Below are 27,860 nucleotides of genomic sequence, written 5' to 3'. Positions count from 1 at the left end.
TAACATATCCTGGAATACAGAGAGGTGATCAAAATACATCTTGAAATGCAGAGGATATTAATCTTTAATAGAAAGGATGCTTAATAGAAAAAAACCCACATTTTAAATACTACTTACAAAGGACAAAATTCATCTAAAACTATATAAATTAAAGAAAGGAATGTTTAATCGGGACAGTCCTTACTGAGTTTTAAAATATTTAAACAGACATTTCTCCATTCTGGAATATTTTTTAATTGGAAATTGTACATCTAGTCTCATATTGTGAGGTCTTATTTTTATTTCAAGCAGCTTTGTAATATGACTGTTACCAAATCTCTAAACCATACACATTGTAAAGGACTTGTTTCATATTGATAATTTTCAATTAAAAAGTTTTAAAAAGTGACATTGTATTGGTTTTATCTGTGCTCCATGTAACAGCAATTAACACAATAATTTGAAACTGAAATATCAAATCTAGACCAAACATTGCATGTACACACAATACTTGCACAATAAGCACAACATCTACTTCAGTATTTAAATAATGTCAAAAATCAATGCTAACACTTAAAATCCACATGAAGCTCCACCCGTCACAGGATTTAAGGCATCTCTGCACAAACTTAATTCACGGTGTTGGATTGAATAGTCTGAAATATTTTACCTCTCACTCTAAGACTGTTGGTATTGATATGATAATTAACCAGTGTTAAACCAATACAATATTTACATAGCACAGCACATACATTACAGACACTCACTTGGGGAGAAAGCCCACATTTTCAACAGGTCAAAAATTACCATGATTACATGTCTGGAATCTATTTACAGGTCATTAAAATGATTATATCTGTACAGTGGTACAATAGGCAAAAACATGATGGGCAGTTACATTGTGACAAATTGAAATCATGATTTGGAAGCACATTATGCTACCCTGAATGCCTTGTTCCACTCTAGGTTTCTTATTGGTGGTTTCATCTTTCAGAATGGCAGGTCCTGCTGATAAGGTTGACTTTTTGGTGATATTGGTGATTTTTATTCAGATACCTGAAATTTGAATGAAACCCGTCCCAGAAATTTGTCACGCTCATTGTCATTTCTTAAGTTCCCTGCTCCGAGGATCTTGCATTCAATGTTTACGTCTTCTTTGGCACTGGTTGTATTAAATGCTAGCTGAAGAGCCACTAGTGGCTGTAAGTAGTCAGGCTGGTTCAAAAGAGGCAGAAATAAAAATGGATTTTTTTCAATACAAAAGTAAATTTAATATAACTAAAACAAGCTATAATTGTTTAATTAAAAACCAGGCATTTAATTATACCAAATGCATATTAGTTCAGTATAATGTTTCCAAGTAAACATGTATAAATACTACCCTCCTCAAGTTTGAGAGAATTATTAAAGCTATGGCAAAGACAAGAAAGAATGGAAAGGAAACCATCAGCCCTCCTAAAAAGCCAATGGCTTCTCCTCCAGAGAAGCCTTTTAACTATTTTTGTGGTCAACAAGCTAGGATCTTTGTAATATTAAAAATCTGGCTCATAAGCCTTCTCATTTTTCCTTTTTTGCCACCCTTCTTTCATCCTGCACTGCTCACAAGTCAATTACTGTTCTCTGAGCTTGTAAAGATTAAGAGGAACACAATCCACATCACGTCTATGCCCAGTTGCATGATAGGGATCACTTTCTCTGTCATGTTAGCAACAAAAACTTCCCAATCTCCATGTCCTCTTACTCGCACAAGCCAATGCATAAGGTATCCTTATAAAAATCCTGCTGATGTGTTATTAGGTAAGAAGAGAAGGCAAGATAGATAACCAGATAAAAGTGGTTTTTCTTTTAAAGCAATATATAGCAATAGCAGTAACTTATATACCGCTTCATAGGCCTTTCAGGCCTCTCTAAGCGGTTTACAGAGAGTCAGCATATTGCCCCCAACAATCTGGGTCCTCATTTTACCCACCTCGGAAGGATGGAAGGCTGAGTCAACCCTGAGCCGGTGAGATTTGAACCGCTGACCTGCTGATCTAGCAGTAGCCTGCAGTGCTGCATTTAACCACTGCGCCACTGCGCCATTCAAAACCTAAGGCTTCTCTATAGGGATAAAGACTAGAAGCTCCAGCAAAACTGGATTGCTTTGCTCACAAAGTAGAAGCTGGGAATGGGGCCAGCCCCCCCCCCGCCCCATAGAGAGGCAATGAACTCTGCCTCCCACAGCCGCACATACTAATTTTTAGAAGAATGCAGTTGAGTAGAATGACACTATTAGCAATGAACATGAACAAAGCAAATTCACAGATGCAGAATTAAGACAAACTCACATGTAGCTGTTTTCCATAATATGGGAAATACATCAAATCAATTGTTCCATTAGGAGGAAAATAACTTATTGTAACCTTGCCTTCTTCCTATAAAGAAAGAAAATTTGTCAAAGATAAATGTAACATTTTTAAAAATTTTTCATGTTGAGTACATGGACAAATGTATAAAAAGAATTTTAAGAGCCAAGATGTAAGATTTATTCAATTGCCTATTTAAACCATAATAAAGTGAATTCTGAATTAGCAATACTAGAGAAAGATCTGTATGTGTCATATAAAAATAAATAATAACCAGTTAATCAGCAAAAAATCTTCTAACAGCATTACATCTATACCTTAAACCTGTATACAAAAATAAATAGGAAATATGTTACTATTACAACAATATTATTTTGCCATACTGATTTGTAAAGTATTGTCTAGGAACCATTTAAAGTCTGTTCCAATTTGTTTATGAACATCTCATCTTAAACTCAAATTGACTAAAAGAGATCTGTTAGGAAAAAATATGTTTCATATTGTGGAATATGTCAAATGTACAGAACAGCTTTTGGGAAACGGAAAACTACCCCTAACAATAGGAAATCCACACATATAAGAAAGCCTAGGTGTGTTTTACACTGGAGGCAATGGAGAGTTTCATGTCTACCATCTAACTTGCTAAGTTTGAGAATCTTTGGATTAGGATCCGAATGCTTTTCTAGAAAACTAGAAAAATGTCATTTAAAAGCCCAATTCATAACTTGGTGATATTTTTAATATCAAACATCACAGAACAGATAATCAAAACATCAGGTATTAAAAACCTGCAATACAATTAATTTAATCAAAACCAAAGACAAAGCCATTATCTTCTTCAAATAGGTTGATTTGAAACCTCCAGTTATCAACCTGAATGTGCCAACATAGGGATACGCAGCACCTTATAAAAGTGTTCAACCAGATTCCTTACTTTTGAGCATCTGTATATGAAATCTTATAGCAATTGTCAATGAAAAAGAAAATACGACCATTAATATAACAGCATTAATGTAGCCATAATAGGCAATTTGCAGTTTTTAAAAAAAACATGAATTTTAAAATTTCAGAGAGAATTTTAACAGAATCATTAATTGGTTTAATTTTTATAGTTAATTATTTTAATAAAAATGCCTGCCCTTTATTTATTAAGCAAATTTATTTTCATGCCATCTCACTAAGTGACTCTGGGCAGTTTACAAGTAAAACAAGTTCTGTTCAAGAGACATTAACTTGACTTTGGGAGGTAAAGCTACAAGAACAGGTAGTCCTTGTAAGTCATTCATTTATTGATCATTCAAAGTTACAACAGCAATAAAAAAGTGACTTATGACCATTTGTCACGCTTACAACCATTGCAGCATGATCAAGTGATAAAAATTCAGATGCTTGGCAAACAGTTCATATTTATGCTGCAGTGTCCCAGTGCCATGTGATCACCTTTCGCAACCTTCTGCCAATCAAAATCAATGGGGAAGCCATACTCATTTAACAATTATGTTATCAACTTAACTGCAGTGATTCACTTAACTGTGGCAAAACATCTATAAAATGGGGCAAAACTCTTAACAACTCTCACTCAGCAGCAGAAATTTTTGCTCACTTGTGTTCATAAATTGAGGATTTCTTGTATAAGAAATAAAAAAAATAGGAATAAAATTTTGATGTGTAATTCTATGACTACTATTCATAAATAAATTACATTACCATTTTTCCTGAATTTTTCAAGCACATAGATTTTAAATGTCTGGATAAATGAGTCTTTATATTGAATAATGGAACATATGCAAATTAGGCCTCTAAAGTGTTGTGTTAATTGAAATACCCTCAGATATAATAAAAGTTTAAAAACCTCAAGCTGTTTATATCTATTTTTGTATGATTGAAAGTTCAATTTAAAAAAATTCTATCCGAAAGAATTTTATCAACGGGAGCTATATACTATCCAGATCACATGGAGTAGATGTCATACTTCAAAATAGGAATTTCATAAAAGATGACGCCATAAATTATGAGCAATGTTATGGCAATTGTGCATGTATTAGTGAAATCTATACTGGCATTTAATGGGAAGTGGTGGCTCAGTGGCTAAGATGCTGATCTTATTAAGAAAGGTCGGTGGTTTGAATCCTTAGTGCCGCACATAGTAGTTAGAAAGCATATAAAAATGCAAGTAGAAAAATAGGGACCATTTTGATGGGAAGGTAACAGCGTTCCACACACTTTCGGCGTTTAGTCATGCTGGCCACATGACCACGGATATATCTTCGGACAACGCTGGCTCTTTGGATTTGAAACATAGATGAGCACTGCCCCCTAGAGTTGGGAATGACTAGCACATATGTGCGAGGGGAAACTTTACCTTTATCTTATACTGGCATTTAGCTGAATAATTCAGATACAATCCCAGGGGCAGGCATTTTTGAGGAGGGTTTAATATAATGGGATAGGCCTAATGACAGGCATTCTTTGTGGAGGCTTCTCTCCTTTAGAAGAGCTCCCTCCAAGTGAGGATTATTTGTACGGGGATTTTGAAGGATGGAAAAAGATGCTGTTTATAGCATTATTTTTGTTTTGGTTTAATAAATGTAAGTACAGAGGAAAAGATTTTAAAAATAGTGCAAATACAGATACCGTGTTTCTTCAAAAAGAAGACTTATTTTCTTGTGACCCCTCCCCCCCAAAAAACAGCTAGGGCTTTTGGGGGGGGTACTTTTCTTCCCTCCATTTACCAGTATGAGGCAGGGGGCAGGGCAAGTGGCCCCTCATGCCAGCTTCCTGAAGGGTCACAGGTTATCCCACCATCCACAAACAGCTGATTTGCGGCTCAGGTGGCTGCTGCTCAGGCTGCTGCCTCCAGCGAATGTGGCCACTTTTGCAGCTGATTGCTGCCACAAAAGAAGCAGGAGGATAAGCGATGTACCCCACACCCCTCGCGCCCTCCTTACCTAATGGTGACAGTCACAGCAGGCAATTCTGTCCACGGAACAGCTGCCTTGTGGGTGCCACTCCAGCTGCCGCCTCCCACAAGATTGGCTGCTTTTCCCGTTGATTGCAACCGCAAAAATATCAGGAGGCCAAGCAATGCGCCCCATGCACCTTGTGCCTCTGGAGGGTACTGTAGCAGCAGGTATCTACATTTTTGTACCATTATTTCAGCCCGAACCATGTGGTCCAGTACTGTTTTAATAGTTAACATTTCAGAAATATTACCATACCTGCATAATTCTCCTTGTGCAATGCTCTGCCATCGCAACTTTGGAGCAAACCTCTGCTTTCCTGCACAGGATTGCAAGACTGGAGGCTCCGAAGCCATGGATGGAGCATTTTTAGATGTGTATCTGTGCAGGGGGGATTTTAAAGAACAATCTGCAGTGGGGAGGGGGAGTTTTCCTGCACATCATCCTTTCCACCATAGCTACGGTAGCGTTTCTGAAATATTAACTTTTAACATTATACTAGGCCACGTGGGTGTCAAAATAATGGTAAAAAATGTGGATACTGGTAGCTGCTGCTACAGTACCCTTCAGAAGCCCAGCATGAGGTGCAAGGTGTGTGTCTCCTGCTGCAGAAGTGGCCATGCCAAGGAGCGCTTTTGGGAGAGAAGGTAAAGAGAAAGCGATCAGCTTCGCCTCGCCCCTTGCCCTCAGGCCCCCAACAAGCAAAAGTGCTGCACCCAAAAAGAGAAGGGCAAAAGTGGTATTTGCGCTGCCCCAAGGGACCAGCGGGCTGCAGCCAGAAGTTGCCCTCCCCCATGCCACCATTTGTGCTGGCCCCGCCCATCCTCCCGGGCTTATTTTCAGGGTAGGGGTAATATTAGGCCCACCCCCCCAAAAAAAATTAGGGTTGGGCTTATTATTGGGGTGGTCGTATTTTCAGAGAAACACAGTATATTCAACAATATTTCAGTATATACGTAGAAGATGCATTTTGATTTAGGTGTCATGGGCATGTATTACAAGATTTAATACATTCATCTTTTCAGTTTATTTTAAAAAAGAAAATTTAATAGTCAAAAGGTGTGATTCAAACCACTTAATTTTGGTTTTCATAATTTGATCACAACAGATGATTATTGCACGTGCACCCTACACTCACTTGCCTTTTGTCAGTTTTGGTACTATATGACCCTCAGAGTTCAAATTAAAATAAAATTATCTTGATAGTAAATTGAACATCTTTACCTTAATACAGTTTGGCAAATATTACAACAATTCTAAATGGGACTTATGTGGAAAGCATCAGTGTGTGATCTTGAAACCCAAATTCATTCAAATATATAAATCAGTAGACATATAAATTGGAAAACTCCCCAGACACTATCATACAAGTGTGATAGGTAATGTAGAAATTTGATAATAAAAATATTTTTTCTTAAAAAATATACAAGTATATGGTAAAATCATCTACATAAAGGGAAACATTTTAAAACATAACTTTTATAATGAATAAGTTTTTAAAGTAATGGAATGCTTACAAGTGAATTATTTCACAGTGCAAACACTAAAATTTCATATTCTGCTTCAGTGCTCATTTTCTTACCCATCATAAAAATATTGTGTAAGATGCATTTGCAGCATGGAGAGAAAAACAAAATGCTGGTTATGAAATGAAACAAAATAAAAAGCAAGTAATAATGAAGAAACCATCTCTTTTTAAAATGGAGACTGTAACATAAAAAATTAAATTAGTGAGTGGAAATCTAAAATACAGGGAAATATAATAATTAAGGCTAATTTGTATTAAACCACTTGCTCTTTTAATGACATAAAAGTGGGCATATTTTTATTTTAAAATGCTTACCTTAGAATTACAGTTTATATATGGTTTTCCATTAGGTTTTAATCCAATTATCTGAAATGTAGAAAAAATGTTATACAACTTGGAATGGAATAAATATTAACAATAATTTAAATAAAGTAGCACTTTCTAATACTCCACATGTTTAATTTTAATATAGGTCATTATATAAATATTTCTGTGGTATAACTTTACCCCGAAATTACTGTGTCACATATTAGAAATCAATATATTCAAAATATAAGGTAATAGTAATGAAAATCATTTTTTCAACCACATAAAAGCTATTTATTCAGTATACAAATGGATATCCATAATATTCATACATGTATGTCCTGTGGCTACTAGAAATATATATGCTGAACATATATAAAAAAAATGAATTCTACAACAATCTTCATTCAGTTTGAACTGTTTTGTAAGATATACCACAAATATAACACCTTATCCATTAGTTATGTTATGTCTGCATTTGTTGGTAGGCAGAGAGCAAGGAAGGAAAATAATTACTGGACTGCAGATGTATGTGTGTTTAACATAATCCTGTTTTAAAATCCATGTGATGATTCCAACAACAGCCATTCATTATTTCAAATTAAGCACATAACCTTAATGGCTGAATTCAGAAGGCATATACAAATAACATGTCATATAACACATAATTAATTATTTAAAAAGAGAAATATTTAACTATAAATGTCCATCAGAAATGTTTAATGAATCAAATAATCTTTTTTGGCAGAAATATATACTATGTATCCTTGTGATGACATTTCTGATCAGTAGATAAACTCTTGCATGATATATACTTATGTGAGTTGTTTTTTACTGGCTATATTATTTGTTAAGACCAAAAACATAGAACTGGATTATTTCTTTTATAAGCAAAAATTAACCATTTCTAAGCAATTGGGAATGGTAAAGTGCCATCCAACTTTAACATAAAAGGGCTGAATTAGAAACTCTAACACAGGGAGACAAAATCTTTTCCATGAGCTGCTATCTTCAACATAAAAATCAGAAAAGATCATAAAAGAAGGAATTATAAGAGCATCCAGAAACATACACAGAAATTTACCTTCAAGCAAATACTATCCAGCTACAAATTTTGAACAGTTTTCCACAGGAAAAACTGAAAGCCTTATGAAATCCAAAAGAGTAACTGAACTTACTCTATTCATTTTTATAATAACACATGGTGTTCCTTTGTCATAACCAAAATTTTCATCTTGTAGTCCAGAGCAAGGTCCCAGGTTATCACGATTAAACTGGCACACTGATTTATTTCCAGATTTCTGGTCAAAGAGCTTTCCTGGAGAACACCGAATGTTTCTGGTTTGCTTTGATTCATTATATGCTAGAAAAAACAATTGAGTGCATGACATTAACTATTTAATAAATATACAGACTAAAGAATCATTTAGCAGGTGAAAATCTTTGGAGAATATTCATTTCCAACTTTTGAGAAAACATTACTGCGCAGAGATGTTCAACTTGTCAAGAGCTGGGAACCATTTGAAGTGTGAACACAAACCCAATTCCAAGATTCATGCATTTAAGGGAATTACCAACGAGAAAAAAAGCAATTCAAAGTGTTGCAATAGATGGTTATAACCAGATTAACTTTCAAACGCTGCACAGTATTTGCTTTAATGACTACATTAATTGAAAGTTTCTGAGAATTCACAATTTTTTTCTTTCAATGTTTGTTTCATTGTACTTTGTTTTCTGGATTTTTTTTTTGGGGGGGGGGGGTTCATAATAAAATATGCTACTAAATCTGTCCTTAATTTTATTTGGCAGGGAATACATGCTAAACAAAAGGTGAACTTAAATAAATAGAAGTGATCATAGCATCACCTACTACCTTTTTATTAAGAGAAATCCAAAACTTCAGTAAATTTTATTCCTGAATTTACAACTTTAATCTTGTGCCATAAATTCATAGAAGAGTTGAGAATATTTCTCTTCAATTAATCTTAGATTTCAGTATGTCTAAATCCACACTGTAGGCAATTTTACTCCATTTCATATCTTCGCACAAACTTTGGCATAAAGGTATCAAATGTCCATATGTTGCATTTCTTCTCCTTTGTGAAATTGTTCTAGCATTTTATTGAACAGAAAAATTCTTGTAGAACCAAGAAGCATTGCATTTCTCTGCATATTGATACATTAACAACTAAACCTGTTTGCAAGGTATGCTGGTTTCAAAACCAGAACTTGTCAAATAAAAAAAAATAGCCAATGGTTTGTTTCACTCAAGAGAACAATATTGTACAACAAATCTCAAAATTATAAACATTGATGTTAATATTAAAAATCTATTTGTTTCTATATTTGATTGTGATTATCTGTTTCAAATAGTTCTCTGTATACAAAGCTAATAAATCTATTTTAAATTTAATAGTATTAAGCAAAGTAAATCAATAAACATAATGACATAATTTTGGCAACCAATCTTTCTTTTTCTGAACTATATCTCAACTATGCAAGAAAAATACAGGTAATCCTCCCTTAATATACATTTGTTCAGTGGCCATTTGAAGTTATGATAATACTGAACAATGGGACTTATTACAGTCCTTGAAGTTTCACCTGTTGCTGCATCCTCCTGGCCATGTGAATAAAATTCAGAACCATGGGCTTATATGATCACCTTTAGGCCATCCACCTACTTGTTGCACTGCCCTACTCTAGCAGCTGGAGTCTTCTTTCCTACTGGTACAGCTAGGTGTTTCCCTTAGGCATCAGCCAGGCTATCCGTCTGCACCCTGTTCAGGCTCTCCTTTTGCCCCTGCACCTTCTGCCCTTCTTTCTTTCACGAAAGGACACAAATGGAGGCCCTGTTCAGAGTGCTAAAGGAGCCCTGGTAAGAAGGCAAGAAAAGCCCCAGCTGTGTTGGTGGGAAAGAAGGCAACATGAAAGAACACTGCCCACTGATATAGTGTGGTGTGTGATGCAATGGGCATCATGGTGGCAAAGGCAGCTAGTAACAGGTGACCAAAATGCAAATGCCGGGGAGGAGATAGGGGAATGGGATAAACTGTAAAGGTAAAGGTTCCCTCGCACATATGTGCTAGTTGTTCCAGACTCTAGGTGGCGGTGCTCATCTCCGTTTCAAAGCGGAAGAGCCAGCACTGTCTGAAGACGTCTCCGTGGTCATGTGGCTGGCATGACTAAACGGCAAAGGTGCACAGAATGCTGTTACCTTCCCACTAAAGGTGGTTCCTATTTTTTCGACTTGCGTTTTTTTTTTTTTTTTTTTTTTTTTTTTTTTCGGTTTGAAATTGCTTTTTGTTTTTTTTTTTTATCTTTTATATTTTATTCAATTTTCAATTTTCACATTCCATTTGCAATCATTTATACACAGGGTATTTACTATAAGAAAAGAAGAAAAAAAAAAAAGGGAAAAAAGGAATAAAACGAACAGATAAAAAGGAAACACAACTCATCATTCCCAACCCCACCTAACCCTTGCATCCTCCATACACCCCATCTACCCCCTCCAACTTTCCTTTCTCCCTCTAACACTCCCCTCCTACTTCCCTTTCCCCTCAAACCTTCCTTCTCCCCTTACTCCCCAGACACCCTCCTTACATACTCCTTACATTCCCCTTACTCCTTCCTTACTCCTCCCTCTTCCTTCCCTCTACCTCCCTCCTTGGTGTATGCCTTTATTCGAGTGTTGTTTGATCTAATAAATGTAAAATGAACCAAGGAAAAAAAAAAAAGATAATAATAATAATAAAAAAAAAGGAACCACCGTATATAAATACATTCTTGTTCTTATTAAGATTATGTTAACCCCCCCCCACCCCACCCCCCACAATCCCCATCCCTAATCCTCCCGGCTTCCCAGGGCCCACACCTGGCACTACCTTCTATCTAAAATATATGGATTAAAAATAAAAGTAATATATAAAAAAGAAAAAAAAAAAAACCACTCTTTGTGTTGATCTCAGCCCCCCATCTTTATCTATGCTTAAATAGTATAAATCATTCTATCTATATTTTATTCTCGTCTCTTACTTCTTTGCTATTTACCCCGATCTTCTGTAGACTCTCCCGTTCCCTTCCTAAACCTCATGATCCCTTCCAATAAGATTTAGGCAGCATAGTTCCTGCCATATATTCAAATATAACTTTACAGACAAGTAATCAAACTTTCCCTTCTAGTAAAATTTAAACAACGTGAATGATCTTTCTTTACCCCTTTTTCAAACCGTAATTCAAAATAATCTAACCAGATTTCCCCTTCTTAGTAAAGTTAAGCAACATAGATCAGATATTACTTTACACAGGAATCAATTTCTATCTTAAGATAATTCCAACCGACTTCCCCTTCTAGTAGAATTTAAATAACTTAGTTCATTCCACATGCATTTTACTCTCATCCCCCACTTGTCTGATATTTACCACTATCAAATTTATGCTAACATTTGTTTAAAATATAGCTCAGAGCGATTTGTAGCATGAATCATTCCACATATTCCAGTAATACTTTCAACAAGAGTCAGTTAACCTTCTATTTTAAGGTAGTCGCTTCTAACAAAGTTTAAACAACATAAATCATTCCGCATTCTTTTTACAGTTATCTTAAGATAATCCCAAGCGGCTTCCTGTTCTAATAAGCTTTAAACAACGTAAATTTTGCCCTCTTCCCTTGCTTGTCTGGTATTTACCACAAATAACATAATTCATTCCACATACATTTTACCCTCATCTCTTGCTTGTCTAATATTTACCACTATCAAATTTATACTAGCGTTTATTTAAAAAGTAACTATAACAACCAACTTTCCCTTCAAATAAAAGTTAAATAGCATGGATCATTTTCAAATAATACTTTCAGCAAGAGTCAGTTAACCTTCTATTTTAAAATAGTCCCATCTAACAAAGTTTAAACAACATAAATCATTCCGCATTCTTTTAACCACTATCAAATTTGTGCTAACGTTACTTTAGAATCTAGCTCAAAGTAGTTTCATCCAGCTTTCCCTTCTGATAAAAATTAGTCCACTTTTTCTACCGGAGAGAGGTCTCAAACCCCCATTCAGTCCTCAACTTTAGGAAGTCTTTTGAAGTATCTAAATTCTCGATCTGCGTTCTTCTGCTTCTCCGAGAGAGGAGGGGCTACCCCCTCCATCTTGCAGCCGCATGGCCAGCCGTTTGCTTTCTCCTTCCGCTTGTCTCTCCTCTCTTCCGAGCGCGTCAGGAAGTCCCGCCTTCAGAATCCTACAATAGAAATCTTGAGCCTCCGAAATAGAGTTAAGACGAAATCTTTGATTCTCAAATGTAACCGTGATGCCGGCAGGTGCCTCCCATCTGTATCGAATCTGTTGACTCCTAAGCTCTTTAGTTAAAAAGGCGTAGTCCCTTCTTGCTCTCAATATCTGGAAAGGAATCTCTTTGAAGACAATCAGGTCCTGGTCATCAATTCGGAGCCTATTATTATAAAAATTTTGCACAATCGCGTTTCTAGATTCTTTTGTAGAGAAATATATAATTATGTCCCTCGGGAGCTGTCGCTGTTCCGCTATCAATGAGTTCTGGCGATAGATTTTCCGAATCTGCCAATCAAAGTTAAGTCCCGGGCTTCCCAGCGCGTGGCTGAAGGCTTCAGCAAAGGTCTGTTTTAAATTCTCTTGCTTCTTTTCACGGAATCCTCTGACTCTAATTGCAAATGCCTTCCTATTAAAATTTAGTATCATAAGCTGTTCTTCGTTATTTCTAATTTTTTCTTGTAAAATTTGAATATTGGTAGTCAAATTAAAATTAGCCTTCTCCAGACTTTCCAATTTGTTTTCTATTTCAGCAGAGTAATCTGACAGGGCAGACACAGCTGCAAAAGTATTCGCCTTCATTTGATTAACTTTAGATTGTAAATCATCAAATAATTCCAATACAAATTCCCTGATTTCTTTCTTAAAAGCGTTAAGCATTTTAAGGAGATATTCCTGTGTTAAAAGTTCCTCAACAGAAGACATAGGAGACAAAGGCTGTGTTTCCAATGAAAATTCTTTAAATTCTTTTGTAGCAAGACGCTTCTTTGATTTGGATGGCATAATAAATAAGCAAGTAAGCAGAGCTTCGCTCCCCTCTATTTCCAAAAAAGAAAAATTTATTTTCTTAAGGAGCAGTCTGCAGGAAGATAACACCGGCTAAGTATATCAATCATCCACGGAGAGAAATCGCCATTTTGAGGTCTAATTAGACAAAGAAGTCTCTAAGACGAATGGTGCTGGTATTTACGATAGTACTAAAAACATAAATCTCACAGGGGTGGGACCCGCCCGTATCAATTCTAGCTTGAAAAAAAAACTTTGTCTTGTCCTGGGGGGGGGCTAGCCTGTCTGGGGCTGCCAAAAAAAAAGGCAGCTGAGAAGAAATGGCTGGAGATAAGAGCTCCGCTTCGGCCGGAACTAATCTCTTTCCACAGCCAAAAAAAGAAAAAAGGCTGTGGTTTACGATTAGATCCTAACCTACGGGGCTATTCTCCCTGCCCCTTTCTTAGCCAGAAAGGGGTGCTATCTATGATTTTATTTAGATATACAGACCAGATCTCTGAGGAGCTCGGTGGAGCCCTCCTCGGCAACAGGCCACGCCCCCCGGAAGTCGACTTGCGTTTTTATATGCTTTCGAACTGCTAGGTTGGCAGAATCTGGGACAAGTAATTGGAGCTCACTCCGTTACACGGCACTAGGGATTCAAACTGCCGAACTCTCTGATCAACAAGCTCAGCGTCTTAGCCATTAAGCCATTGCATCCCTGGGGTAAGCTGAGTTGGAGGCAAACCCTTACATTTTTCCAAAAATGGTTTGGATCTGGATAGTTTTTAACTTAACCACTGTGTAGATTCACAAAGTGATAGTCAACTATGATTGCTAGAACCACCATTGCTAAGCAGATATATGTTTTGTTTAATGGCTGTATTGCATAGCAATGGAGTTGTTGGTCAATTAGGGTCATTAAGGACTATCTGAACACAATATTTATTGATTCTTTTTAATGCATTGCAAATGCTTTAGTTTTTATATGCTGACTATCTATAGCAGGTGTATTCAACCTGCAACTATGGACAGCCAGGTGTCGCCCCATAAAACAATAAAAAATATTTAAAAATAAAGGAAGTTTGTCTTTATATACATTAACGATGTTGTATGTTTAATACCGTGTTTCCCCAAAATTACGACATGTCCTGATAATAAGACCATGACATATTTTTCCTGTGGGCAAAAATATACACCCTCCCCCAATAATAAGCCCCCTGGACAACCCCCCCCTCCAGCCAGGCAGAGTGCCACTCACCAACCTAGCGATATTCTGAAGGCGCAAAGCAGCAGGAGCGGGGGGAATGGGGGGATAAGGCGCACACATTGCTTGAGACCTTTGGGATACCGCTAGGTTAGTGGGTGGTGCTGTGCCCGGCTGGAGTGGGGGGTTGCCGGGCAGCTGCTCTCACAAGCAGCCGCCCAGGAATTTCCCTTTTCCAGCCAGGCAGAGCGCTATTCACCAACCCAGTAATATCCCAAAGGTGCTAAGCTGCGTGGTGTTCTGCCCGGCTGGAAAGAGGTTGTGCGAGCACTTGTTCTGCATCTAGCTCGCGTGCCTCCCAGCCTCACCATGCCCAGCTCTCCCTGCAGGGCTGGCCAAGGGTGCCGGCGCCGCTGCGGCCCCTCTGCCGCCGCCATGCTCCAAGCATAACTGGCTTCCAAACTCCGGAGATCCGCTGCCAAGTCTTCCGACAGCAGCCGCTCTAGGACTACGCTCTATGGTTGTGGATTGGCTGTTGGAAGACTCTGGTGGGACAAACACAGCAGTTTGCCCCTGAGGCTGTGCCCGGCTCTTTGGGCGCCTGCTCTCAAGAGAGCAGCCACCTGGCAACCCCAAACCAATAAGCCCCCCCAATAATAAGGCCCACGCAAAATTGGGGGGGTGGTAGTCAAAAGAAAATAAGACCCTGTCTTATTTTCGGGAAACACGGTATGTGGCTTAAGACAGTTCTTCTTCACTCAATGCAGCTTAGGCAAGCCGAGAGGTTGGCACTCATTATCTATGGCCTTAAATCATTGAAAGTGTTCTCAGATATTTGACTGTAGTGCTCAACAAAAATTTAAATTTATATTTTGAAACCACTACTATATATTTCAGTATCCATATTAATTGCAGTTTGCAATATAAACTTCTTGTGTTTAGTTCAATTGTTCATTTTTTTCCACATGAGAATGTAGAGTTCTACCACATTTTAACTGTGGATTCTAGTTGACATTAATTTTTAAAATACAGCAATTTTCATGCAAATCTCAAGCTTCCATCTATTTTTTTTTCTTTAAAAGCTAGAGTGCTACCATAACAGCTTTTGTGGTTTCAATATTTGAAAAGTTGTATTTGCCAATGTCTAATGTAGAACTCGCACTGTGGCCTTGGTAATCTACTTCTTCCAGCACAAGTAATCCTGTACTTAATGTCAACTAAAGAAGTATTTTCACATTTGCACATTCTTACCAAAAAGGCACCTGTAACCATTGAAATCTATTTCAATTCACTTCTTTTTAGTTTGCTTTCTCCTCTATCTTCTTTTTTTCTCTCTCGTTTACCTTCTATTCATCTCTTCTTTCACCTTCACCTGCCATCGCCTTTGCCATTTTTGTTCATTTTTCTGTATTTTATCCTTTGACAATTTCTTTTTTTTCCCCACTTTCTGTCACCTTTCCTTGCCCTCTGACTTTCCTCTACCCTCTTACTTTCTCATGCCTGCAATATGTAAAATACAAAATATGAGGGCGCTCAAACAAATTAAGTTGATTGCAACCTGCTTTCAATGAAGTTCTGAACCGGATTTTTTATGCTGATTCTTACACATGGCTTCCTTGCTCTTTTCAACATTTTCCTATGTTCCCTTTTCACCTAAATGCTGCAGTTAAGAGTTTCAGCTCTCTGCACATTTATTTAAAATAGGCTACTCTGAACAGTGTGATTAACTTTTCTAAGAATATGCATAGGAAACAGTGACAGTATTACCTGAAAAAGAATTCTACAGAAAAGCTTACTATCTTATATGCATGCTTTTGGTTAAGCTGATCAAATGCCTGCTGCATTTTTACAAAGGCCTGTAATGCAGAAGAGATGAATGTGATTTTATTATCTTAATTGCCCTTTTTTCCTTCTTGCCTCTCTTTAAATGTTTGTTTAACAAACTGAATATATACATCAAAGATATTCATAACTAGAGCAACAAACACTATCACATTTCCACATAAAGCCATAAGTTAATAGTTATTCATCTCAGCCAATTTAGTAAGCTACTAATCTTCCAAAAGCTCCCAAAAGAATTGTTTTTTTTTTAGCAGTATATAAACAAATGTGACCACATTTTAAATTCAGGATCTTTATTTGTCACAAAAAAATTTGCTTTTCAGGTGTCAGTAAGTCTGACAACCTTAAAAAATTTCCTAATCATCACAAAAATAGCTGCTTTTACTAACAATTATTGTTAGTGCTAGAAAAACAGGGACCCTTAGTACTTTATATAAATTTCTTGGAAAAAAGAGAAAGTATACAAACCTCCTAGAAATTTATGAAGGGATTCCACATAACGATTATAATTATACTTTCCTGAGTTATTTTTGCTTATTGAAAATTCCAGTGCAGTTTCTGGTTTTGGTGAAATCATTAGTCCTACAAAAATAAAAAAGTGAATTATTTATCCAAAGTATCCCTCAAAAATGATAATTTCTAAATGTATAAAAATAGTTTGAAGAAACAGTTTAAGAACTGGGTTTTACATGATTGCATAAGATTAAATAGCTAAATCTTGTCATTATTGTACATTAAATTATCAATACATCACTGTGTTACTTAATCAGCAATACTAAAATTATTTAACACCCTAACAAAGCACAATTTACTTTTACTTACCTATTTGTATGGTATGTATAGTTACCCAAGCATCACACAATTCTGAACAGTTAAAAAACAATAAAATAACTATCCTCACAATTAAAATCAGGCTTATTCAATACATAGGCTCAAATCTCTCGATAGAAATTTTTTTTATTTTCCATTTTCATAGTATATAATCACATATATACTATTACATAGTCAATATCATGTAGTAATTACATCAATTCATCTTACCATCAACTACCAAAGAAAGGGGGAAAAAATAACCAGTTATTGGCTCTTCTGCTCTCCATACACCATATTTATACCTTATACGACACTTTCTTCCCCCTCTCTCCTTCCCCTTTCTACATCCTTTCCTCCCTCCATCATTTTCTACTCTACTTCCCCTTCCTTTCTTTAGGCTCAAATCTCAAAGTAAAACTGGGTCTTTATTGTCTTATGGAAGGCCAGCAAGGTCAGAATCATCCGTAGAGCAAATGCCATGACAAAGAAAGTGTATTTCTTGAATCCAGCACTGTTTTAAAGGTATCCATTATGCCAATTATATAGCCATAATTGGAGATCAGCAGTCCCACAAATAATCCACACCTGACCCCTATACCTTTAAGAACTCTAGAAGATGGCTAGGATCTTAAATTGTGTCCAGAAGTGCACTGGAGTCCACTTCCTATTATTTCAGTATATTTTTGCATGAAATATAGCAAAATTACCCAGGAATATTCTCAATCCATTAATAACAAGTAGGACTTTTTACTGGATAAATTGTACCTTATAGCTCAAGTTGCAGGGCATGGCTATTTTAGACAGTGATATCTGTCATAGCACATGACTGTCATACATAGAATTATATATATAATAGATATCAATCTTTTGTTGACATTCACCTATATGAAGAAGTGGACAATTGAAGACAGAGAGAAGGATGATGAAGTTACTAAATTTTAAATTTTAATCTGAAATAAAGGAATAATTAAATTAATTGTGTGAGTGTAATCATATTAATATTATTTAAATGAAATCAACTTTGGCTTTTATCATGATTCTATCCATTATTTTTGAGAATACAGTACTCAGGAGGTAGCTCAAAAGTAAGCATGACTCTCAGCAAGAAAAAAATTGCATGTGTGACATATATCTATAATCCAGATTTTATTTTAAACCAGTCCATTAATAATATATTCATCTTTAGCTCTGAATTATCATTTCAGTTCAGAATGGAATAAGTTTTTTAAACTTTGCCCATCTGGACATGCAAACTGTAAATGCCTGTAACAAATTATATTCTGTAGATAGTGTCTGTCAATTAAACAAAGTTCATTTGAACTTAGTCATTAATTTGTACTAGCCACCTCAAAGAAGAGAACACTGAAACGATTTTGTATTAATTCCATGATAAATATATATTAAGAAGTCAAATCCTAATGATCAATTCAGAAAATGTGTTTCAATGTAGAATATGAACTAAAGACCTACATTAATGAGAAATACACTCAAACAATTAATTTACTACAATAATGGGTAGTAGAGAATGACTAGAATGACACTCCAGTTTCCTTCCTACGTACCACCATCTCTACAAAACATGTCTTTTCTGCAACAGTCCCTGCTTTGTGCAACATCCTTCTCCAGGGATTCCACAAGCCCCATCCTTTGGCTCTCTGGAACACCATAATAGCTGGCTCTTCCCCCAACCATTGGAATAGGGTGAGATTGGAGCTGAAGATTGTATCATTGAATTTTATTGGCGAATGCTGCCTAAAGTGCCCTGTTTTGATTATACTGGTTTCTATACTGTTATAAACCATGCAGAGTTATATTTCAGAAAGAACTAGAAATCCATTGTTATGATTACATGGTAAATGTTGAGAAAATAAACATAAGTAAAACACCTTTTCTATTAATTTATAATGACAATTTCATTATACTTACCTGGAGTAGAAATCAGGTCACGATACTTGGGTATATCAGTTCTTAATGTCTGGAGCATAACCCACATTGTGAATGTGAAAAGTGCAGCTAAGAAGCCATAGAAGACGAGATAAAATAGCAAAATTAAGCCTAAAAAATAAAAATAAAATGTAAAAAATATGAACAAAACATGCATTGAATAATTTAGTTTAGTCACTTATATTGCAAAGACTGACATTCATCTGAAACCTAACATAATACGAGACACAATATTATTTTAAATAATACTGATACTATGTAGCTGAATATTTCAAATGGTTTATCTTCTAAATAATACAAGCTTCTAAAAGGATAGTCATGGTAACCTTCTGTACAAGAAAGAGAGAATTTTGTTATACTTTCAAAAATCAACATATTTGATTATTACATACTGTGAAATCTGATATAATAATAAAACTGATTATTATTGAGGTTGCTCTTGATGAAAGAATCTCGAAATGAAACATGAAATTAAATGAAATTACTTTATTGTCATTTACATATATATACACAGCATACCCATACAACGAAATTCACCTAACACCCAGAGACCAAGCCCAACATACATGACAATTCCAAAACACCCCCCTACTCATTATTATCTCAGTGTTATGATTGCTATCCCACAACTATGGAAGATTTATAAGTATTTCTTTGCTCTTTCAATCAATTCTTAATAATAATGGAAGGTAAATGAAAAAGCTGTTTTTGCTCCAGTTTGTTTTTGCTTCAAATGTTGGATACTTTCAAAATTAATGAAACTCAGAATAAAGAACCCATGGAGTCTTTCCAGATGAATTTTATAACACAAGGAAGACTTATAATCTTCGCCATATTAGGAAAAAATTTCCCTGTGCATCAACAATGGAGAAATTCAAGTGCTTCTACAATCTAATCTAGAAGTTTCAAAGTCACAAATTCTACATCACTGGAGATAAGTCTCACTATACTAAAATGTACTTTAACTCTAAATAGGCATATGCAGGATTGATATGAGGAAGTAATCCAAAAATAGTGATAGCACATTTTTTTCCCAAGCAATATTTTATTTGCTTGGAGATGACCCTTTGGGGCTTAAAGATGTTCAGTTCCTAGGGGAACTCTCCAGAAGTTTATGATTCAAGACTGATTTAATGTTGGTCAATGGTGAAGACATTATTTATTCTAAAATTTCAGAATGTAAGGTTTAAATTATTTTTTTGTTTCTTTGTTGTTAATCTTTTGTTGTTTTTATTGTTTTACAGCAGGTCTGTGGACTTCGACCAAGCAATGGCATGCCAGAAACCAGGTCGTGCAAACAAGTGAAGCCCGATTTGGTAGGCAGCATGCGAAACCATGCCCCCTCTGTTCCGCGGAAAAACCTGTCTCCACAGAACCAGTCCCTAATGTCCAACAGTGTTTTGAGCTGTCTCAAAACACATGACATGGCATATAACAAATGGGGGAGAAAAACCTGAGAAAAAAGCATTAAACAGGAACAGCTGAAAGCAATTGCTTAGCACACATAATTCATATGTGAGAGAAACCGCGGCCAATAGCTCACTGGTTTTATACAAGTTTCCTCAACTTACAATTGAAACTGAATCTTTAAATACAACTGTAAGTCATTGCAGTAGTAAGTGAAGGTTTCATGTGACTGGATTTTAAGTTATGACTCTTTTTTATGACAGTGTTTAAGAGGCTCTAGTTTCTCTAGTGGACTTTTTTTCCCCCCAGAAACCAGAAGTAAATGCCAGAAACAGGCACAAAACACTACAAATCATGGTCACATAGCCTCAGGATGTTGCAAAAACATATAAAGACGAGTTGATTGCTAAGTCCCAGAATGTAATCACATGACTGCAGATGTGTATGTGTGGCTGTCGTGATTTTGAACTATCATTAAGTGACCGGTAAAAAGTCAAGAATGTACAGTAAAATGTAGCATTCATCTTTGCATTATCTATAATTTATATGCTTTCTAACACTTATTTTCTGGCTTCCAGCCTGAGAGCAATAAGATGCCTGCATTATCAGTAAGTACCTTTCCCTGTATAGGTCTCCTAAAATCTCCAGAAATCAGTTTAAATATATAGGCAGTTGGATAGAACAAGCCCTGATCTACAGCTCTGATCTGCAGCCCAGTGTGGGCCGCAGCCCACTTAGAACCAGGCAGCAGAAGTGGGGGCAAGCGTGCATGAAGCTGCATTTATGAAAATTGCACATGCATGCGTGAAATCATTTCTTCTCACCACCATTGCTGTTGCCACCTCCATCAGTCTGCTGAGCCAAAAGGTTGGAGATTGTTGGGTTAAAGATTATACATTATTTCAAATTGACCATGTTAAAAGGTCATATAATTAGCAGGCATAAAGTTTAAGTACAGAAATCACCCAGTAGGTAGGCTCTTAGACAGATATTGAAACATATCTTAGAAAATCAAGACCCTGGTTTCATGAATAGTAACTTATTATGGATGTGCAAAATTTGTCAATTCAAAAACAGACTGTTTCCCTCTAGAACATTCTGTTCTAGGGACAGTTCAGTAGTTTCTACAAATATATCCTTCAAACCAAAAAAGGTTTGAGGCATTCTGGTCAAAACAGACCTGCAGGTTGTTCCTATCCTTGGAACACCTCTGGCAATTTCTGGTTCAAAAGATTTATTTGCAAAAGCCATTGAATGGCATGGTCCAGAAGGAGTTGTAGCAAAGCCTAGAGAAAAGGTAACACTCGGATTTCAAATAATTTTGTATGTATTAAATGAAATCTGGCATTTCACCATTCCTTAAAATTTCTTTTAAAATAGTTGGCAATGGTCAGGTTATTTCCTTCAGTACCTTAAGATGCCATTCAGCTGACCATGTTTTTGTTTATCAATGTCAAGTTTCAACCCACTCCATCCTTCTCTTTCTTTCTAATTGCTTTTGAATGTATATAAAGAAATCTTTAGATACCTTGTTCTTAGCAATTCTTCCAAGCTCAGCTCCTTCTGAACTTTTGCTCTCCTAACACATCTAAGGTCCTCTTCCTTTTTCTATTTTGCATCTTATATTCTATTTTGTTTCAGATATCCACTATATTACAGTCACACTTGTTTTAGTTTATTCTGCTGTTATGGTTTTTTCACATTAGAATTGTTTACAGTCTCTTTTAGTCTCTCCCTCTCGCTTTTTAGGAATTTCAACTCATCTTGAGCCAGTTTCCTCCATTAGTTTGAAACGTTTCTAGCTGTAGAATTCTATCATCGTTAAGAATGTATTAATTCTTTTTTGGAAGTCCTATTTTGATTTTGATAATATATATAGACCTCAACCTACAACAAATGGGCCCAAAATTTCTATTGCTATGCAAGACAGTTGTTAAACAAGTTTTGCCCTTTCTTGCCTGAATCACTGCAGTTAAGGTAGTGACATTGTTAAATGAATCTGGCTTCTTCATTGAGTATACTTGTCACAAGGTAGCAAAAGGTGATCACATGACCTGGGACATTGCAACTGTCCTAAATACATGCCAGTTGCCAAGCATCCAAATTTTGTAACTTTGAACTCTAAACGGATGGTTGTAATTAGAGGACTATCTGTATTGCAGCAAGCTTTAACAGGTAAGTAGTACATTGTGCCAAACCACTGTGCCCACTCTACATCCACATTTTTATAGACTAAATTTCAATAAGAATTGGAATGATGTAATAATAAAATCATATCTTTTTATTACAACAGTACAAAAAATATTTCTCAAGGGTATTAAAATATTGTTTGTGGGTAATCTTGACTATCATTAAAGAAAACAAAGTTTTATAAATCAGTTTATACTACTAACCACAATTTAAATAAATTAGCTTATTGAATCTGAATAATACCAACTCTCCTCATGGCAATAGTAAAAGCAGGAGAGAAGCACCAAGGCTCAATGACAGAATAGTGTTCGCCATATATTTTGGACTATAACTCTTATATTCATTACAACTCATATTGTCTCAGGCTGATATGAATATAAGTAAAAGAAGGCATATGAAACAGATTACAGCACTCCAGCATGAAATAGCTGACATATACAGGTAGTCCTCAACGTATGACAACAATTGAGCCCAGAATTTATGTTGCTGAGAAATTTTTGAGTTTTGTCCAATTTTACAACTTTTCTTGCCATATTTGTTAATTGAATCACTGCAGTTGTTAAGTTAGTAACCCAGTTTGTTCAGTGAATCTGCCTTCCCCACTGACTTTGCTTGTTAAAAGGTCACAAAAGATGATCACATGGCGCAGGGACATTGCAACCATCATAAATATGAACCAGCAGTCAAGCATCTGAATGTAAATCACATGACCATGGATGCTGCAATGGTCATAAGTGTGAAAAATGGTCATGTCACTTTTTTCAGTGCTGTTGTAACTTCGAACAATCACAATGAATTGTTGTAAGTCTAGGACTATCTGTATTGCACTTTCTGTCAAGGCAATTATTAAACATTCAATGAATTTTAAGCTTCTTTATTATCCAAATTTTAAATTACCATTATTTTTCACTTATCTAGGGTGGTGTAGAAGAATCTGAAATCATCATATAGTTCTATGATGCTTGGTAAACAGATCTATAATTAATGGTTTGGTTTTCCAAAAACATTCATATTATTTTAGTGTGGGAAAAAACAAGTGAATTTTCTGTATAATAGTTTATAGGAGGGAAGGTCCCTCTCTTGATTCAGGAATCATATCAAGATTGGACAGCCGCACTAATTCAGAATAAATCAGATCATTTCTAAAGCCCAAGATCCAGACCTAAAATCAAAATGATTGACTTTCCAATTATCCTAGCAATAAACTGATGGAGCTGATTATTTAGGATATTCTCTAGATACAAACTTCATAGTGAGCTGTATAAGTTGATAACTCTACGGAAGGTAAGAGCTGAATAACATTTAGAAACAGGTAAAGAGAAAAACCATGATTAAACATGGTAGACCTACTTTCACATGTTCATGGATTCATACTTTCATGATGGCATATTGTTTATAAATTTAAAGACCAGAAAAGGGGTGGGGGAAGAGATGTTTTTCACCCAGGCGTTCTAGATCTTTCATGCTTCTAAAGCATATACACTTACTTCAAAGTAAGACCATTACATTGGGATTTACTTTTAGACATATACTGGTACAAGATTGTACAAGTTGTTTTTTTTCCCATAGTGAGAGTAAAGAGCTTTTAAATAACTATGTAATTAAGTTGAGAATATCTAAAAATATTGAAGCTACAAATGACACAGAGAAGTAAGAACTACCATAGGTCCTACAGGCAAAACAGATTTCATAGTATGTGTATCTGCTTTGTTCTCATTTTTTTTCTTTAGCCTCTATAAAAAATTCATTTCAGAGCCAAAGCAGTAAATATCTTTCTACAACTAAATTTTATTCACTTCATGTATAAAATAATTTATACATGAAAAATATAGTGGCTCTATTTAAAAATAACTGCTTACAATTCAGCATGCCAAGCTTTTAAAACAGACTAAATTCAAATGGTTTGTACATAGAATGTACAATAAGCATGAAGAACAATATCACACCCAAAATAAGGTGGCATTCAATTAGCAAATCAGACCATAAGCATATTACCAGAAGTATATGCATTAAAAAGTTTACTGCACTTTTAATACCCTTTAGAAAATCCATTATATCGTTATTTTTATTAAAAAATAAAATATTCAAAGATTTAATTCATTAGTTTTAAAATATTTAGCTGTATAAGACTTATTTTTTTCTTGAAAAAGATATCCATTCCATTGGGAATAATCAAAGGAAATCCCATTTATATTACTTTGATATACATACATAAGGAAGAATTTAAATGGTAAAGAACATTGCATCATTTATTAACATATTTATATTCTTCTATGTTCCTTGTTAACATTCACTTGTGAGTGCATACACTTTTAAGGTAAACCAGGGAAAGGAAATCATTAGGGCAGAATGGAAATTTCTTTTCTAGTCCTCAATTTTTTTAAAAAAAAAAGGAGAGAGAGAAAAAATCCCATTTCTGTATGAATGAAGAAAAATTTACAGCACAGTAAACACTGTGACAGATGGTCTTGGCAATAGAATACACATGTGTGTTCTGTTTTCAATTATTCCACATCATTTTGACCATGTGCCTAAAGCACAAAAAGAGGGGAGGGGACCCTATCTCACTGCACTGGAGCTGCAAATTATTCAAGCAAATTATTCTTCAGGCAAGCCCATCCCTGCTTCTACTACACTGGCATATTTCTTTTAACTTCCCCATGTCACCCTTCCTCTCGATGAACTAATGTAATTAAAAGCAACACCCACGCACCAATTTAAAGTTTCCACGGCAAACTTCAGAACTTGTAACATTAAACACTTCTGTGAAGTAGTAGACCACGGCTGGTAATTCAAAGCATCGTGTCCAAAACATACACGAGGGGAGGGAAAAAAGAAAGGAAGAAAGGAAGGGGGAGGAAGGCTTGAAAACGAACGATCGGAACGAAAAGGAAAAACCGGCTGTGGAAAAAAAAAAACGTAGGCTTCCCCTCCATCCGTGCCGCTTCCAATAGCCAAGAGCGACCGAGGCATCTTCGAAGTGTGTAGCACGTGGCAAGCAACAGCTCCCCAAAGGCATAGCGGGCGAGGGGAGAAATCTTATCCCTGCCTAGCTTTTTGGGGGGGGGGGGAGACGGGGGGGGGAAGGAGACACTGCTCCCCCCGGTGCACTGACGCAGCTGCCAAAAGGGAGGAGCCTGCGGGTGGCAGGAGGTGGTCCCTTTGTAACCCCGACAGGGGGGTGAGTGGGACCAGCAGGAACAGGAAGGCGGGCAGTCAGATGGGGACACGCGTTAAGAAATCACCCTCCTTCCCCGCAGCCAAGGAGCCCGCATCTGCCCAAGCGCTGCCCAGACGGCTATCCCGTCCCCACCCTGCAGAACCCGGAGGGGAGGGCCAAGTCACCTCTCGAGGGGAGGGGGTCCAACTGCCCTCCCCCCCCCGCCTTCCTCAGCTTCGTGCTGTCACGCTTGGGCTATTTTTAGCTCGGCGCTCGCGGCAGTTCCCGGCCCGCCACTCGCCTCGTGGTCCGGGACTGGCCAAAGCGGCTGGGGTCGCAGGTCGACCGAGCCGGCCCCTCCACCCCGTCCTCTGGGCTCCGGGTGCCCGTTCCCCTCACTCGCCCTTACCCCAGCTCTTGGCCGTGCGCCCCAGAAACTCTCCGCTGTTTCGGTTGTAGATGAATTGCCGCCACTCGGCCATAGACTGGCGGAACGGTTTCTTCTCCTTCTTGGCCATGGCTGGCAGAGGCCAAAATGCGAGCGAGAGATGGGCAGGATGGAGCGGTTGCTTCCCGGGCACCCGAGCGGCGACGGCGGAGATCCGTTGCCGAACGAGAGCGGATCTTCCGAACCGCTAAGAAACTACCCCTCAGGCGCCCGGCGGGAGAGCAGAAGAGAGGAAAGGAAAGAGGGGCTGGGCCAGTCACACGCACTGAACTGCTCTCTTCGCGCCGCCTCTCCCCACCCCGACAGAGACGTCAATTCTTGGAGGAGCCAATCGCCACTCGCGTCGTCTAGTAGTTCTGATCAGCCAGAGCGCCATCTACTGGAAGTACGGAAGGCGGCCGAAGGCGAGAGTTGTGCTGCAGAGCGAATCTTGAAAGAAGAAGCGAGGAAGGGGAGGAGAGATGGGGAGTTGCTACCAGCTTTTTTCGTTTCTTCTTCCCACCCTGGTATGAGGGGAGTGGGGAAAGAAGAGGTGGGCTCTCTGCATGCGGTGGGTGGCAGTGCAGCCGGGGTTATAAGTTCCAGGGACAAAACTTAAGGCCAGAAGAAGGCGGCATCGTTCTGCCCTTTATCACACTTGTAAGCCATATATGGCATGAAATGTTGCAGGACTTACCCCGAAAAGATTATAATTAAGCACACACTCTCTTCTATGTCTAAACTTGGCATAATAGAACCCGAAGTAAGAAATATAACCTACGGAATAATATTCAAATACACTTACAAGGGGCTTTCTTACATTCCGTCTTATTAATATACTTTCAAATAATGTCCAGAGTTCTCAGTTGAAAAGGAAAATCAGTTCTGGAATCCTGACTCGTCTTGCATATGCAAAGATGGGACGTTTCCTTGCTCAACGTAATTTGCCTGTACATGCAGGTGTAAACGGAGCTCCGTTGCAAAACAAAACTTGCCAAGACTACAATGGTTGTGTAACCAATCATTAGGAAGCAATTTCAGGCTATGACCAACACAAGAGTGTTTGTCATGTTCCTGCCTATAACAAAGCTGAACACTCATTACATTTTTATGCACCCATGCTACTATGAGGAGAATGCTATCTTTGCCTTGCTAAAAAATAAAGGAAAGCATAACCACGCCACCATTGAAATAGTAAGGTGGGATATAAGATGGTAAAATAAAAGTGCCACAACCACAGACATTCAAACTGCCTTACTTCAGGCTACTTTTAAGTTTGCAATGTTCCCCCAGTTATTCCTAGTGTTATCTCATGGGAATTTGCTGATACAAGTGGAGTATGAAATGCTTCAGTGCTAAAGCTGTTACTCGTTTCTCCATTTGAACATCACTTTTTTCCTGTACATTTGACTTTTTGACATAGCTGTTTCATTTTGTTGCCTGATACAGCCAGCCCAGCTTTTTGCAATATGTCATGGCAAAAGAGGAACTTTATCATATAACCCGTGACCCGACAAAAGCGCGAACATCATAAGCGCGCCGACAAAACCGCGGCGCTAAAACCGCGATGTCAAAAGCGTGTCGACAACAGCGCACCGACAACAGCGCGCCGACAGAAGCGCGATTTAAGTTAAGGTAAGGGTTAGGGTTAGGGTTAGGGTTAGGGTTAGGGTTAGGTTACAGCGCGCTTCTGTCG

At 37.2% G+C, this 27,860-nt stretch overlaps 1 protein-coding gene across 1 annotated transcript; it reads right to left on the bottom strand.

The window, feature by feature from the left end:
* Window positions 1-40: 40 nt before the first annotated feature.
* On the bottom strand, window positions 41-26,437 carry ATP1B3 (ATPase Na+/K+ transporting subunit beta 3). Its single transcript, XM_032225921.1, has 7 exons — window positions 26,147-26,437; window positions 18,963-19,091; window positions 16,692-16,805; window positions 8,297-8,481; window positions 7,128-7,178; window positions 2,307-2,393; window positions 41-1,194 (listed from the first exon to the last, which is right to left on the bottom strand). The coding sequence occupies exons 1-7, from the start codon at window positions 26,253-26,255 to the stop codon at window positions 1,024-1,026; spliced, it is 846 nt and encodes a 281-aa protein (XP_032081812.1). The 5' UTR covers window positions 26,256-26,437; the 3' UTR covers window positions 41-1,023.
* Window positions 26,438-27,860: the final 1,423 nt, after the last annotated feature.

The sequence above is a fragment of the Thamnophis elegans genome, chromosome 10 (assembly GCF_009769535.1).
Source record: "Thamnophis elegans isolate rThaEle1 chromosome 10, rThaEle1.pri, whole genome shotgun sequence".
Classification (NCBI taxonomy): Eukaryota; Metazoa; Chordata; class Lepidosauria; order Squamata; family Colubridae; genus Thamnophis; species Thamnophis elegans.
The sequence above is the reverse complement of the archived record's forward strand: the minus strand, read 5'-3'. Positions and strand labels throughout refer to the sequence as shown.

Coding starts and splice junctions, on each gene's coding strand:
- ATP1B3 (XM_032225921.1), bottom strand. CDS start 26,255: ATGGCCAAGAAGGAGAAGAAACCGTTCCGCCAGTCTATGGCCGAGTGG. Junction 19,092..26,146: donor GCGCACGGCCAAGAGCTGGG/GTAAGGGCGAGT, acceptor TTTATTTTTTAG/GCTTAATTTTGCTATTTTAT. Junction 7,179..8,296: donor TTATTATAAAAATGAATAGA/GTAAGTTCAGTT, acceptor TCTACATTTCAG/ATAATTGGATTAAAACCTAA.